Source organism: Podarcis vaucheri, assembly GCF_965113315.1.
Source record: "Podarcis vaucheri genome assembly, chromosome: 5".
NCBI lineage: Eukaryota > Metazoa > Chordata > Lepidosauria > Squamata > Lacertidae > Podarcis > Podarcis vaucheri.
Window position 1 is genome coordinate 51,932,863 of NC_138763.1, and position 15,986 is coordinate 51,948,848.

Sequence of the window (15,986 nt, forward strand, 5' to 3'; positions counted from 1 at the left end):
TAGTCTCCCTCCTGATGAATTTTGTTATCTAACTACATGCTAGTGCAGTTAAATGTGTTTGTCATTAAGGCTGACTGTCCCCATTTCAAAATGAATTCTTTGCATAGCTATACCAGCCATCCCTCAAGTACAAGGATGTCAGCAATCACAGAGGTGACAAAAGTTTTATAGCTTAAGTGACACGTTTAAAAATTAAATAAGTTACCTGGTGATGGTAGCATACACTTAAGTAAAAGTTCCCAAATGTGGAAATGCTTAAAACAAAAAAACAACAAAAAAGCCAATCATGTCATTAAACTGGCCTCCACATCAGAGAACTGGAGGTAGCCAACAGAGGGCAGGAGTCACCTAAGGAAGCCCTGTGTAAGGACTTCTACTTGTGCAATGGTGCAGAAGATAAAAGGGCAAACGTAAAGATCAAAAGGCAAATGCTTACTCACACAACTTATAAATAATTTATGGGATCTGGTGTAACAAAATATGGTGATGGCTACTGGTTTAAAAAGGAATTAAGTAACCTGCTATAAGTCACAATAACAAAATGGGCTATAACAGGGATGGGGAATCGCAGCCCTTCCAGATGTTGTTGGGTTCCAACATCTGTTGGCTCCAGTCTGCATGGCCAATGGTCAAGGATGATGGGAGTTGTAATCTAGAAACTTCTGGCTCCCTGCTCCTGGATTGAGGGACCCTTGATCCAATCCCACAAGGCTCTCCTTATGTTCTTAACGCACATAGAACTGTAAAATCAAAGATCAGGATATAAACAGAACTGAAGCATCTCTTCAATGGAACGTATGAGACAGAAGTTGCTCCAATGCTATGGGAACCTTCAGTGCATCATATTAGTTATTTCAAAACCTCCATGCAAAATATAAATAAAGCATAAATATATTTAGGTCATTTATTTAAAATGTATTTCTTTTATAAAAATGTGTAAAATATTCTCATTCATACATTTTCCTTGACATTAATTGTTCTACTCCGTACCTGTGCGGAGCGTGCAATAATGATTTAAACTCTGCAAATAAGTTACAAAATTAGTGTTAAGACTCCTAGCTCTGAGATGCTAATTGCTATGCAGATTCATACTACCATCTTGCAAGACAACTTGGGTCCATATAATATATTTTTGACTGTGTGTGGGGGGGGAGAGACATGACCTAGATGTTAGTCCACCAAATTCATCATATAAAAATGGTTGTTCAGAAGACTCTTGGCCATGAAAATTTCAGGACCCCCCCCCCCCCGCTTAAACAATTTAAGACTGGCAAGGCTGCCAACTGTCTTAGAAACAAAAACCTTAAATTTGGATGCTTGTCACTTAACATGTGGTGAGACCACAAAGCAAGTAGCATGAAATCCCGCAGTAAAATATTTGCATACTTGTTTGTCCCCCTGGGACCCAAATAGATACTTCAGTATGACAGGGATTTATCAGTAGCCATCACTTTCTTACCTATCAGGAGGGATTTGTCTATGCCATCTAAGGAGCCTGGATTTGTAATAGAGGTGCTTAACATTTTGCATTTCTTTAAAGTGCTTTTCAGGGCATACCTCCGTTGACAAAGTTTCTACCAGTTACAGCTACAGATAACAAACGGTATCTTTATAATTAGCAAATGAAGGAATCCATCACTGTATTATTGCTTCTGCAAAGGTCAGAGCCAAAGAAAAGGACAGAAAAAAACAGAAAGGGAATGTAAGGCATACAGCTGCAAACTCCACTCTTCTTCCTAGTTCCATCCTGCAGCCTCCATCTTCCAGGCTCTGAAATGCTTCTCCATTTCATTTCTGGCTTTCCAGTTTCCCACATTTACAGTAGGGATAATTTTCTGAGGTTTCAACCACTGGATGAAGCGTTTCATTTCGAGGAAGCTGCTGTGCTCACTGTAAGGTATTCCTGCAAATGAAACAACACAGAATGAATTTAGCCAATGTGTTTAGCAAAATGGACTTGTATAAAATAGCATTTGTTTATTTAATAATTAAGTTTATATCCCGCCCTTCGTCCCAAAGGAGCCCAGGGTGGCAAACAAGTTATGAAACTATAAAAACATTTTTTAAACATCTTGAAAACAATTCCAGTACAGATGCAGACTGAGAAAGATCTCGACTTAAAAGGCTTGTTGAAAGAGGGAGGTGCCAAAAAGTTAACAGAGACGGTGCCTGTCTAATATTCAATGGGAGGGAATTCCAAAAGGTAGATGTCATGAAAGGCCCAAAGTCTACACTCTGCAGAAAAGACCTCCTGATAAGATAGTATATGCAGGAGAACTTTACCTGCAGAGTACAGTGATCAATTGGGTGTATAAGGGATGATACAACCTTTCATCCCTGGAAAAGACCCTGTTGCTGGGAAAGATGGAGGGCACAAGGAGAAGGGGACGACAGAGGACGAGATGGTTGGACAGTGTTTTCAAAGCTACGAACATGCGTTTGACCAAACTGCGGGAGGCAGTGGAAGACAGGAGTGCCTGGCGTGCTCTGGTCCATGGGGTCACGAAGAGTCGGACACGACTAAACAACAACAACAACATTCAAGTATCCTGATCCCAAGCTGTATATCAGGCTTTATAGACCAAAAGCAGCACCTTGAACTTAGTCCAGTAAGTAATTGGTAGCCAGTGCAATTCTTTCAACATAGAGGTAGCCTGCTGGTGAAATCCTCCCTCAATGGGCAGTTCAGCTGCTACATTTTGCATCAGCTGCAGCTTCTGAACCAACCTCAAGAGCAGTCCCACAGAAAGCACACCGCAGCAATCTTGTCTGGAGGTTACCAGCACATGACTATCCTGGTACTCCTAGCCACTGAGGTCACCTGGGTCTCTAGTGACAAAGATGGATCCAGGAGACCCCCCAGACTATAAACCTGCTCTTTCAGAGAGAATACTGCCCTATCCAGAACAGACTGACCATTTATCTGGACTCAAGAATCACCCACCCACAGGGCCTTCGTCTTGCCAGCATTCAGGCTCAGTTTATTGGCCCTCATGCAGTTCATCACCAAGTCCAGGCACTGGTCCAGGGCTTCCAGATGTTCAGCGCCATTAAACATTTCCAATGTCCAATGGTCAGGGTTGATGGGAGTTGTAGTCCAGCAATTCCTGGAGGGTCACAGCTTTCCCAAAGTTGGTAACAACAAGCTGTATCCACAGTTGCTGTCTACAAGTCCATAGGAGCAGGACCAACGATAGTTAACAATGAAGTATGATGTTCATTAATAAATAATTTCATTTCTGTTAAGGTACATCCATTACACACAAGAAGAAATAATACAGTATGTGAAAAGGCTATCAGTAAAGAAATAAACAAAGTAAAACATTTGAAATTATGTTACCATATATGGTGATATTTCCTTTGGTCTGAGGTTTAATATCACTCAAAGAGCCACACCCGTCTGAATAAGTCCACCCAGTGGGTTTAAAAGCCAAAATTTGATCAAAATTATCAGAGAATTTGTTCAGGTGATTCTTCAAATTCTGTTGATAGAAAAGAACAGTTGGTTATTAAGGATTTAAAACATTCATTGCAAAAAAAATTTGATAGTCTTCTGATCAAAGCAAAACAGACTACAGATGGCAAGAGTTCTCAGAGTCTTGTCAAATAATCAAATTAGATAAGAATGGAAGCTGTGGCATTTTATAGACTTTCAGTGTCCATTCTGTCAACAGTGAATGCCAATTAGTAGTAGAAAAAACATTCACTTAATTTACATAATATGTAGCAACAAAATTTGAAATTTCCACTTGTCAGATTGGTAAAAAATAAATATATCTGACATAGACTAAGGATTCTCAATGGAGACTTTATGCTAGTCAAACACTAAAAAGTGAAAATGATGAAATTATTTAGCATAGACTTTGTTTTCGTCCATGGAAAGCATAATAAACTTAGTGTGGATTTAAAAGATAATCAATGCTTTTTATGTCAAGATCTGTTTCAAGTATGTTCAGTCATTGTACAAAGAGCATCCATTTGAAAATACCTGGTAGATAGATCAGTATTCAGAAAATTGTATGAAATCAGAAGCAGGAAAAGAAACATCAACAAATAAATGCAGGCAAGAAAGTAAAGGGAAATTAGATTCTACAAATACATAAAATAGAAAGCAAAGACTAGCAGTGACACAGACCAAATCAAACACAATTTGAATATAAGTTATTAAGTCAGAAATGTCTATATAAAGAACAAAATGGAAAATGAAATATGCATACTCTTTAGTAATGAAATAAAAGCACAGCCACTAGAAATAACTTTAAGGCAACTGCACAGGTGTCTGTGGTGCTGAACAGCTGGACTCTCAAATGTTTAACAATTTCACACACACCCCATCAAAAAAATTAGGCTGCTAAAATGAAGAAAACTTGGGAGAAAACCAGGATTGGGTATATGTGTGAAAGGACTGGCACTGTTCAGTTCTGGCACTGAAAATAAACTCTTAGATTGAGAGGTACTGAGAGGTGGTTTGTTCCTTAATTTTAATTATGATGTTAGGAACAAGATGACCGACTTCTGTCTCTCCCCACCAATTTAAGCTTAGCCAGATGAGTACAAGTGACAGTTTTAATACTTACCTTAAAATTAATTTGCATCATGGGTAGAAGGTGAAGCAAAGTGTTATTCCAGTCCAGGGTGATGAGGGAATTGATTGTTGCTGATTCCAGGCACTGCAGTGTTTTGTATTTGTCTTGGGACATGCTCACTCTTGAACCTAGAACTTCAGCAATAGCTACAGAAAGGGGAGGAAGGATTACGACATGATGGAAACAGAAGTGGGCAAGGAAAATAAAATTTCAGTGTTTAAAAAAATCCGTTTAATGCTCAGTTACCATCACAGAGGCATGTCCAAGGTTGTTTTTTTTAAACCAAGTCACTTCTGCTTTTGGCTTGTGGCAGATTAAAAACTGGAAGACACCAGGTCATCCAATAGTGTTTACGATAAAGACTCACAGGGAATTGGCCTAAGTTAGAAAAACATGCCTACCAGCTTCTCTCACTGTCTGCCATCCTGCTTTAAAGAAGTGCATTTTTTTATAAACATTGACCAAGTCTGATTTTTACATGCTTGAGTCTTTATATTAATGTACTTTTGCGGTTTACCTAGGAGAAGTAATAGCTACAGTGATTAAAGGTTCTTATTCAAGGAAATGAAGGAATATTTCATTTAGGAGCTGGCAGCCTGTACGTGTTGTTTTAAAGGAGAAGGACAACCCTTTTGTGGTGGCCCCCCTTGGGAGTAACCCAGTGGCACCCACTAATTCCTTTCAAAAAGAACCATCAAAAGCAGTATCTGTTGTCTGATTAAAAACATTCAGCTAATAGGTCTGTACAATTTAGAAGGGTAGTGATTTAAGCATAGGCCATGAAAGGTTTGAAGCGGTTGAAAGATTCGCTTAGTTACAAGTGGGTGGTGGGTGGATTTCAGGAAGCGTTGACATGCACGCTTCAACTGTTTCCAATTTGGCATGGAAATAAATTACATTGCATTTGAAAAGTTAATGCACATACCAAGAAGCTGAGGTTAAAAGTTTAAAAAATGCATTACATTTACAGGACTATTAATACAGCTAGAGTGTTTTAAAATTGCAGCATTACTAAAAGGGGCAGCCATCAGCAAACGGTTCATGTCATAGACCGTTTCTTCTCTGTGCACCATGCCAAGAGGCCTATTGTGCTCCGAATTTAAGTACTTTTACAGAAATGCTGTAATGCTTAAAAAAACACAACCATGTTATTAGTAGAAGTTTCAGAATAGATTCCACTGAATGTTCTTCCCTAAGAAAATATTAACTCTTAAAAGGGATCTTTGCAATTCTTGTGGAATGTTCACTCACATACCTAGAAAGACCTTTTCTTTTCCAACAGAATATGTGCCACAAACAACCAAAGTCCGTGGGTTTAAAGTCACTGTCTCAAAGGCCACATTGACAGCAAATTGAATCACTTCTTGCTGGGAAGGGAAAGTGTATTCAGGACTACAGTATCTAAGAAAAGCAAAGAGAAGACATGTTTTAAAAATCACATTGCTTTGTCAGTTGGCCTACACCAGATATAGCAATGAAAGATCAAGCTTTACAGAGATATAACAATGACTAACTTAGCAGAAGCAGCATATTGGAAATTACAATGGTGTGCTGAGACAGACAGCAGTTCCTGGGATATGTAATTCACCATCAGTGCAAAGGACAACGTAGTACATTAGATTTCAGCTAAATAGTAGAAGGATCTTTCACACTGTAAGGGCCATTTAACAGTGGAATAGAATGCCTCGGAAAATAGTGGGTTCTTCTTTGATAGAGGTATTTACCTATTAGGGATGTTTTAGTTGGATCCTATCTTGTAAAACCCACATCAATTATGGGGTTGGAGCAGATAATCTCTAACATTCTATGATCTGCCTGAGTTGTTAGAACCTGGTCCCCAGCTCTCCGGCATATACTGCACAGTAGAGTGGTTATACTGCACTGCTGGGAGAAGGGGAGAGAGCAGTGGGAAGGGTGCATCTGTGAGAGAGAAAGTTCCTGACCCCAAAAAAGGAGACTTGGAAGTTCGTGCAAATGCTGTCCTTGTTTCAGGCTAGGTGCCCATTACCAAGGAGACTCTTAATAGTGGCAGAAGCACCTGCACCTGATGCAGGAGATAAAATGTCTCCTTTTAAAGCTCTCACCATAAACGACATTGTTATGAGTTCCTCTACATCACAATGTATATGGGAGAAGGTACACTGGGCTTTTCGAAGACTGTAAAAGTTACTTTTCACTGGCCAAAGTCAAGTCCGTAGGTTTTGGCTAAAGGTTCTATACTTGTTTCTAGGGAACTATCCTTTCAAAATCCAGGTTTAAAGGTGGATTCCCAACAATGATGTCTGCTATGGTGTTTCCAACTGCTACGCTTCCCAGAGTGAATAGAAGAGGCAAAGAACCATGTAAGTAACAATTGTTCATATCTCAGTTTAATAAACCAGTGTGTAATCGTCCAAACTGGTCTAGACTAAGCAGGTTGTGGTGTTTTTTGGTTTTTGGTTTTTTTACATAGCAAGGATAAGAGCATATCACTGAAATGCAACTTACGTTGTATCTAAGTAGACAGTGTGAACTTTCTGACCGACAAGAAAAGGGCAGCGCTCCATAGAAGGATCTGCCCTGAAGTCTCCCGTGTGTAACATATTAGTCCCATTCGGAAATAGGAATAGGATCATTGCAGCACCAGGACAACTGCCGGAGAAGAGAAGGGGGAAGAAGAGAAAGACATTCCATTTTTTATTTGGGATCCACATGGTTTTGAACATGAACTACAGTTTTTGAAAGCAGGTCTCTACTTAAGTCCATCATTTTAACTCCTTTGGTATTGACCTTGCTTCTGTCAAAGATACCTACTGATTAGCATCGAGCAACACCACTTTGATGCCATCTATTATGCATTCGCTATTCATTGGCAGGACATGGATGTACTGTTCTTGCACTCGAAGTTTGCTCTTCACCAGATTTCCAGTTATCTGAACAACAGAAAGTGTTTAACATCACTATGTTTCTGTTTTATCAATTAATCAAGATTTCGTTTGTAGCTGACGCAAAAAAAACCCACCCAAATGAACCATCTACTACTTTAGATGACACAGAGGAAGAGGAGCTCAAGGCTTCTGAAGCCCACTAAATAACAAGGCTTGCTACAGTAACTGTGACTGATTTCCAAAATATCACCATTTACGAACAAATATTTACATGAAAATACAGGAAAATAAATGTCAGAATATCTGGCAGAATATTTCTTTAGAACTCTATTCCGGTTAAACTACTCACCCCACTACCCCATGGTTTTTTTGTTCTTGTTATTTTCTTTCTTTCTCTGTTTCTGTCTGTCTGTCTCTTTCCTATTTTCTTCTTTATATATTACAGAATAGGAAAATTGATGTGTGTGCAAGCTAGAATTGTAAAATGTCTAGTATGTAACTTTAAAGAAACAGAGCATGATACACATGTGACCTGAGGCGAGGGAATTGGTGGAGACAAACTTATTGATATAGGTCATCTATCGCCACTTTTATAATTCAGAATGGAGAAAGAGATTCTTCTCCTGTAAATAGCTCAACCCCGCCTCCTTTTCAATAATAAATAACAGATAAGCTCTTTCCAAACATGTATCTTACAGGCTTGGAACACTGGTATTGATTTTTGTCTCCTCCACACTAGAGACTCTTGAACGTTGTGATTTTGGCATGTGCTCTGTTCGCTTCAATATTACAACTTACAGTTCTGCAAAAAGGACAGTAGTGGCAAGGATGACTTAAAAAAACTAAGTGAAGGTCAGGTTAGCTATTCTAGAAGCTCCTGACCACCATTTGTGCTAACCCAAGAAAGATAAATCCCAGAAGTAAATGACAGTTTTATTCAAGTCAGCTTTAAAATTAAATGTACCAGCTGTGCATCAGTAACATTTGCATAGATGGCATAAATCTTATTGTACACATCACCCTTGAGCCCAAACCTACCTTATTGCAATATATTGGGAATGTAAACTTTTTAGTTAGGCCACCATAATGATCAGAATGGAAGTGTGTAAGAAAATAAGCCTTGCATCCTTCAATTTCTCCATACTGGAATGCATCTACTACAAAACCTGTACCTGTAACAAATTAATACAAGAACAGCCAATCAGCTAACGTACACTGGAATTGCCAAGGTCAACAACTACCACTGGCAATTTAAAAAGTGAGTGAAAATTAAGGGAAGGGTTTAAGTGACACAAGACAAAGAGGTTAACTGCCAGAGCAAATATAATCTGTACCAGGTCTCTCAACACATCTTGTGTATTTATTAATTTTTTACATTTGTGATCAAAGTCCCTCTCTTTCTTGGCCAGTCATCGCAAAACACCACAAACTTCCATATGAAAACTTTTAAACAATTAAATATGCAAATACACACAGTTAGAATAATTTAACCTAGTTAATTATTTTAGCACAGAATCCCAGATTGCCTGTGCATAGGCTTCAAGAGCCACAGAGGAGATGAACATCAGAAATATTGGTTGGAAATTCAGGAGACTGCAACCTGAAAGAGCAAGGACTAAGAAAACTCAAGGGATGCATAGAATGGTTTCCAGTTCTGGGTGTAATACCCAGGAAATTTAACATTGTTCAGCATGAAATGCAGCCCGTGAAGCATTTCAAATAAGCAATCTTGAAAAAGTGAGTTGCTACATTCTTTTGTGGGTTAGTGTAATTCAACATACTATGGCTGCAATCCTGTGCACACTTATCTGGGAATACCATGGGACCTACTTCTGAGTAAAACTATACATGCTTGTAAGAGCTTTGAGGCTGCAATTCTATGCATAATTACTTGGGAGTAAGCCCCATGAAATCAGTAAGGCTTATTTCCAAATAAATATGCACAGGATGAGGCTCCATGAACAATTTATCAAATGTGTAGTAGAAGAGAAAGAAATTTCATATAAAAGGATCAATTTCATAGAAAGTTTAAATAATATATGAAAAATGTTACAGAATTTAGTGAGCTTCAGATTTAGAAACATAATTAAATGTTAATAGCACTTATTTTCCTAAATACTCTTTTTTAAAAATTAAGAGTATTTAGTCCTATTCTTCAAGAAAATAAAGTAACTCTTATTACTATTACTACTGTATAGTTTCGCACTTCTCCACAAAATAAGGTTTTTAATGGGAACTCATAGCAATGCTCCCTCTTTTACTTATATTTTGGTGATTGTTAAAGGCTCCCTCCCATCTTAAGAGCAGAACTGTGGTCTTCAAAAAGAGACGAAGAAGTGCTTCAAAGAGGAATTTCACATAGCACAAAAGATGAAAAGAAGTTTTATACTTAGGGAGAAGACAGAGCAGCAACACAATGGAAGGAGAATTACAGTTCTAAAACAAAATAGAGCCTGCTACCTGGTATCTTCTTATAGAAGGGACACTGTTTTTTTCTTGTTCCCTCTTCAGCAGGACAGGACTCCCTAAACCTCTTTGTCCACCTTTTCTGTCCACCAGATGTTGGATCGGCAGAGATGACATTTTTGCTTGAACTTTCTCTGATAGTATCAGACTCTCCCACTGATCCTTCGGCTTTCCTCTTTCGAGATCCGGGCCGCTTTCCTGCAGCAGCCGGTGGACTCAAAGTCTGTGTACTTTCACAGAGATTTTTCTTTTGGTTACTCTCCATTTTGGCTTTCGGTTGCAACCCAAAGAAAACACCAATATCCATTTGTTTTAGTTCCTTGGCAGGAGTGGTTTTGACTTCAGCATTAGCAGCAGAAACATATGGCAGTGCTTTAGAGACTGTACTTGGGAAAACAGGCATAGCTATGTTATTACAAAGCCTTCCCACTTTTTCTGATACTGAATATGAATTGTTATGAGCCAACCTGCTTCTACATATGCCAGTAACACTTTTACCTTCAGTAACTAAGCTACTACTGGGTTCTTCCACAGTATCTCTTAGGCCAGGTAGAGGAGAGTTAGTACCGTCTTCTCTAAATTCTGAAAGCAATGTGCCCTTAGCAGAATCTGTAGCGGCCCAATTAGAGTAATCAGAGTTGCCCCACCCACTTTCACCTGCATTAAAAGCTGAAGCAGTCAATTTTAGCTCCTCAGGTTTCTCCAGAGTTTTTTTATATTCAACAGGGGGAATGGGTGCTTCTGTGGGATGTTTCAACTGATCCAAAATACTTGCTGAACTGCAAACTTTGCTAAGCATGCCACTTTGAGAGAGAGTCTTACAAACGCCATCCAGACTTTGGAAAGCATTGAATGTTTTGCAGGATTCACTGCTTACTGTAAAATTATGCTCTATTTTAACACTGTTGTGTTCCTGGTCACTTAGTTGTGAAACAGTTAGTGGCTTATTAAAACTTCCAATCCTTCCACTTTTGTCTTCTAGGCTCGCAAAATCAAATAGCCTTTTTCTAAAACGTTCTACCTCTATGTTCTCCTCGTCATCTGTCTCTATAGAGTCTTCCCCATCTGTGTTAAGTGGAGAGTAGGAAATATCACAGTCACTTAGGTCAGCTTCTGAGATTACCGTACTTCGTTGGTAAGAGCCACTGTCCAGATCTTCACCACTTTCAGTTTCTTGATAAAGAGAACCACAGCACTCGGCCAGCTTTACTTCATCTGTACGCTGTGTACTGTGTTCAGATTCTTTAACATTTTCTGCAACGTTTGTAGCTTTTGGCAGCAGAAAGCACTGTCTTGGAGGTTTTCCCACACTCTGGGAGTATTTCAGATCCTGCAACACCCCATCACTGAAGGCACTGCAGTTGATGGATGAAGCAGTACCAAGACTAAATAAATCATCTGCTATGTTAGATGAGGAAAATTCAGCAATATATTCCCCTGCTCTGCTTGCAGCAAGAAGGGTGTGGCTATAACGTTTGTAATGAGAAGGAATAGTTGAAGTACACAGAAGACCATCAGGACACTCTAAGAAAAGAAACAAAAACATGTTGGGAGTGGAAGAAAACAAAATGTGTTTTGAGTACAACTGTATACTTACAGAACAACATGGTTCCCAAAAGGTTTTCTTAAAAACCACAAAAAATATATAACAATTGTCAACCTTCTGTACATTAGTGTTATAGTTTCAGATTTAGTACATGTATGAAAGATGTTAGTTCACTGTAACGCCTGATGTCATATGACAGCACCACTTGAAAGAAGAGAGCCTTTAATTTCAAAGAGGACGTTTCAGCATGCATGAAGATATACAAGCAAGTCCTGCCTATTCTGAATTAAAGGCAATACATTCTTCCCTTCTTACACAGAAACAAAGTTCCTTGGAAATGAATTGTCTCACATCCAAATAACTGTTGCTAGAACAGCATGCAATGTCTTGACTGAAAACTTTTCAACTATCTGAAAACAAAATAACAACATGTAACGTTGTGATCTGCTTCCTTAGGCAGAAACAAGTATGGTAACATTAACGCCCTTAAGATAAGGACCTCAAAAGATAACACAAGGCACAGGCTGGCACTTTAGCTTTGTAAAATTGTGTATGTAAAACCTAGCATTTCAGGCAACATTTAAGTTAGACAACATTTAAGTTGGACACAATATTTATTTTATATTGTGGAAAGTAAATATAAGATTTACGGCATGCTATACGTTAAGAGAGAACTTTATGAGGGTGGTATCGAAGACAACGACCAATTAGCAAAAATGTAAAAATCAATAAAGGGCAACTTTTGGAAGTGTAAAACAACATGTGGTGGTTGTGTAGCATAATTAAAAAGCATTGGGAAATGATTTATATTGAACTTTTAAAAATGTTTTTAAAATCTTTTGCTAAAAACCCAGAAGCACTATTGCTGGGGTTAATAACAACAGCAGTTTACAATAAAGAAATAAAGTTGTTTTAATATGCTACAATGGTCGGCCATGTATTATTAGCACAAAAATGGAAAATAGATAAAAGTGCCAACAAAAGAAGACTGGCATATTAAACTGTTAGAATATCTGGAGTTAGCAAGGATGACCACTAGAATAAGAAACCAAAATGATGAAAGATATAAAGAGGACTGAATACTATTTATAGAATATATGGGAAAGTAGTATAAGTAAACAATTTACTTAGCAGGATGGTAAAATTTTCAGCAGAGTAAGAAATAAATAAAGTATATAAAATGGTTGCGAAAGACGGGATGAACTTAGAAAACACAAGGAAAAGAGGGGTTAAAAGGAACCATGGAAAGAGATGATAGGAAGTCAAGAAATGTTTTCTGGTTTTTTGTTGATTCTTTGATTTTTCTTGTTGTATCAATTTTATTCATGTTTTGTTAATGTAGAATGTTATCAGAAAAACAAAAAACCTAGCATTTTGAATTCTGTTTGCATTATGTATTTAGGACTATATCTCGCCACTGGCCCAGAACCTGTAATTCAGAACTGCAAGATTTTGTTCTCTGAAATCAGATAAACATTTTTACATTATGAAATAATGCTAACTTTCCCCGTTATTTCAATTTTCAACCTGATGTAAGTTTTTGGAAGTTTGTTTCAACTTTGAAAAAGGGCTACTATTATTTTTACATGTCATCCTACAGCCTGCTGCAGAAATTTAAGTAAATGTTTCCCTCACATGGAGGTAAGTGATAGAAAAGGCTTCACCTGCGAAGTTTCCAAATTTTGGACTCCTGTTAAAGGCAAAAGAACACACGCAAGCATAGAAGCAAATATATTTGAAAGACACCTTCTCCCCAACCATGGCTGTACCTTTTTCAGCAGTTCTTGGGCCATCTAAACATTCTGTCACATGCCAATGAGGTGTTTGGATCAACAACAAAGAAAACGGCATCTGGCAACTTGGGCAATGTCCTTCATAAACTGGACGAGCTTTTGAAGGGGTTTGCTTCTTGCAGTTTTTCTTTTGCTTTGATGATGTCAATGAGATGCCTTCATGTGACTGTGTAGCAGGGTCATCATTAGGAACACCGACATGTAGATCTGGTTTTAAAGGTGTTTGGCTACTTCTCTGCCTTGGTCCCTGCTTTGTCATCTTCGAAGTCTGTTTTTCTTCTGATGTTTTCCTATTGCCATGTCTTTGTGACTTTCCACCATTTGCTTTATGTACATTTGTACAGATAGCTTCTGAATTCTGGTCTACTGACTTTAGCTTCCTAATAGATTTGTACTCCCAAATGTCTTCCTCCAACAGGCTAACTTCAGACATGACAGCTCAACAACATACAAAATATCTTCTTCAGATTTAATAGTATTGTAGCATTTTAAAATATGTGTATTGTATTCTTCTACTACACTGGATTTTATCTCCTTGTTGTATATGACAAAGATAACCAAACACAATGTGAAAAAGCTCAGGTTAGGTTTAGTTCAATAAATTACATTTAAACATGAAACTAAAGTGCACTTAGAATAGTAGAAAGTCTCTCTCTTCTATCTGTGAGGTAAGTCATAATCTCAGTTTATGGGACATTTGCTTAGGGTACTCTGGAACAGTGCAATTGACTTCTTTGTTTCCCTCTATGATTCTGAAATAAAGAACAACAAGAAGAGGCAAAATTATGTCTAGTCCCTCACTTAACACAGTACGACATATCCTGAGAAATGGCCATGTCTAAATCAGCAAAACCAACTGTCTTTTGGCTATTTAAAGTTCAATAACTGAAAATTAGAATTAACTTTAGCATGAAATTGCTGGATTATAATTTATCAGGCAATTTCATTCCATATTAATTGAGACCAGGGATTTTATAGATGTTAAATTAGCACTGCAAAACTAAGAATTATTACTGCTGTGACTGATTATTCTGCCTATTGAGTATACGTTTTGAGTTGTGAATAAAAATTGCTGTGGCAACCTTAACCCAGCTAACTGTCAAGAAACTCAAAACCTGTTCAGTAAAAAATAGGTACTACACTTCAATCTATCTGCAGTTTGAAGCATACTATCTGCATACATATCCTATGGAGAACAACAAATCTTGCATCAAAATGAACATGTTTAGGATCAGCATGTAAATTTCAGAACGACCCCACATTTTCAGCTGCATGTTTGCAAATCTCATTGTGTTAAACAGAACAATTAAACTAATTTTCAATAAAAATGTACATTTATTCCTTTCTATCCCTTTGGAAAACAAGTAAAGGTAAAGGGACCCTGACCATTAAGTCCAGTCGTGTTCGACTCTGGGGTTGCGGCGCTCATCTCGCTTTACTGGCCAAGGGAGCCGGTGTTTGTCTGCAGACAGCTTCCAGGTCATGTGGCCAGCAGGACTAAGCCACTTCTGGCGAACCAGAGCAGCGCACGGAAACACCATTTACTTTCCTGTCAGAGCGGAACCTATTTATCTACTTGCACTTTGACGTGCTTTTGAACTGCTAGGTTGGCAGGAGTTGGGACCGAGCAACGGGAGCTTACCCTGTCGCAGGGATTCGAACAGCCAACCTTCTGATTGGCAAGCCCTAAGCTCTGGGGTTTAGACCACAGCTCCACCCACCCCCGCTTGGAAAATAGGTACTCATAATCAAATGTTTTGACCTCATTGTGAGCTTCTATTTACAGCGTTTTGCAGGCAGGGGCTTGTTTTAAGCACAATACACCACCACCAAAGAGGGAAGAGAGCTCACAGTACTTATTACATCTCATTCTGTATCTGTCCATCACAACTGAAAATTTGACAGGGCACCAGCTTTGAAGGCTAACTCGAAAAAGACAGTAGCCTAAACAGAAGATAGGATTTTTCTTCTTCCTTTCTCCATTCAAGGGTTGTTGCTGTTGTTTTATTCTGTTTGGCTTCAAGCCCTGGCCCAACAAAAAGAACCTCATGATGTCAGCAGATCAAAGTGCGTGCACATTAACACGCCTAAAAGAATTATGGGCACTGTAGTTTGCTAAGGGCTGCGCGAAATCATTACTGGGCGAGGGGTGAATTACAGCACCCAGAATTCTTTGAGGCGGGGGAATGTGCTTTGAGTGTGTACTCAGCACAACTCTGTTTCCCAAGGCAGAATTGTGCAAATTAACTCGACTGCATATGTGCCCCTGTTTTACACGTAAAGGGGAGGGGGAAGAAACCCCCAGACATCTACTCAGTCAGAAGGAAAGAAGCAGCAGTGGCAAGCGCCGCCCTTGGCTTTTGGACTCCCTAGTAAGCCATGAATGACCTCTCTGCTCAAGGGGCACGATTCTGACTGAGCGCACCAGAAAACAGTGCAGGATACTGCCCTCCCCCGCCTTCTCACACCGAGCAAACAGCCCCCCACCTCCGTCCTCACTCACACATTTGACAGCAGCGCCAAAGGCAAGCCTCCCCTTCTTTCCTTCCTGGTCAGCTTTTGCCGCCTCTCTCGCGCCGCCTACTTTTGCTTCTGGAAAGTAACGCCGTTTACCGCCCTGCGCTTTCGCCAATGTCCACCCCCGGCATTCTGCTTGCTTTTAAAGAAATTGACAACACCACCCTCTTATTTCCTTCAACCTTTTTTTAAAAAATACAAATAATAAAAA

General features: G+C 38.9%; 1 protein-coding gene across 1 annotated transcript; it reads right to left on the reverse strand.

Annotated features, from left to right (window-relative positions):
- Window positions 1-879: 879 nt before the first annotated feature.
- DCLRE1A (DNA cross-link repair 1A) lies at window positions 880-15,877 on the reverse strand. Its single transcript, XM_082222567.1, has 10 exons — window positions 15,762-15,877; window positions 13,235-14,010; window positions 9,914-11,443; window positions 8,492-8,625; window positions 7,380-7,498; window positions 7,074-7,217; window positions 5,842-5,987; window positions 4,578-4,732; window positions 3,341-3,482; window positions 880-1,903 (listed from the first exon to the last, which is right to left on the reverse strand). The coding sequence occupies exons 2-10, from the start codon at window positions 13,689-13,691 to the stop codon at window positions 1,737-1,739; spliced, it is 2,994 nt and encodes a 997-aa protein (XP_082078693.1). The 5' UTR covers window positions 13,692-14,010; window positions 15,762-15,877; the 3' UTR covers window positions 880-1,736.
- Between the last annotated feature and the right edge of the window lie 109 nt (window positions 15,878-15,986).

Coding starts and splice junctions, on each gene's coding strand:
- DCLRE1A (XM_082222567.1), bottom strand. CDS start 13,691: ATGTCTGAAGTTAGCCTGTTGGAGGAAGACATTTGGGAGTACAAATCT. Junction 4,733..5,841: donor AAAAGAAAAGGTCTTTCTAG/GTATGTGAGTGA, acceptor CCCTTTCTGTAG/CTATTGCTGAAGTTCTAGGT. Junction 1,904..3,340: donor AGGAAATATCACCATATATG/GTAACATAATTT, acceptor TTTCATTTGCAG/GAATACCTTACAGTGAGCAC.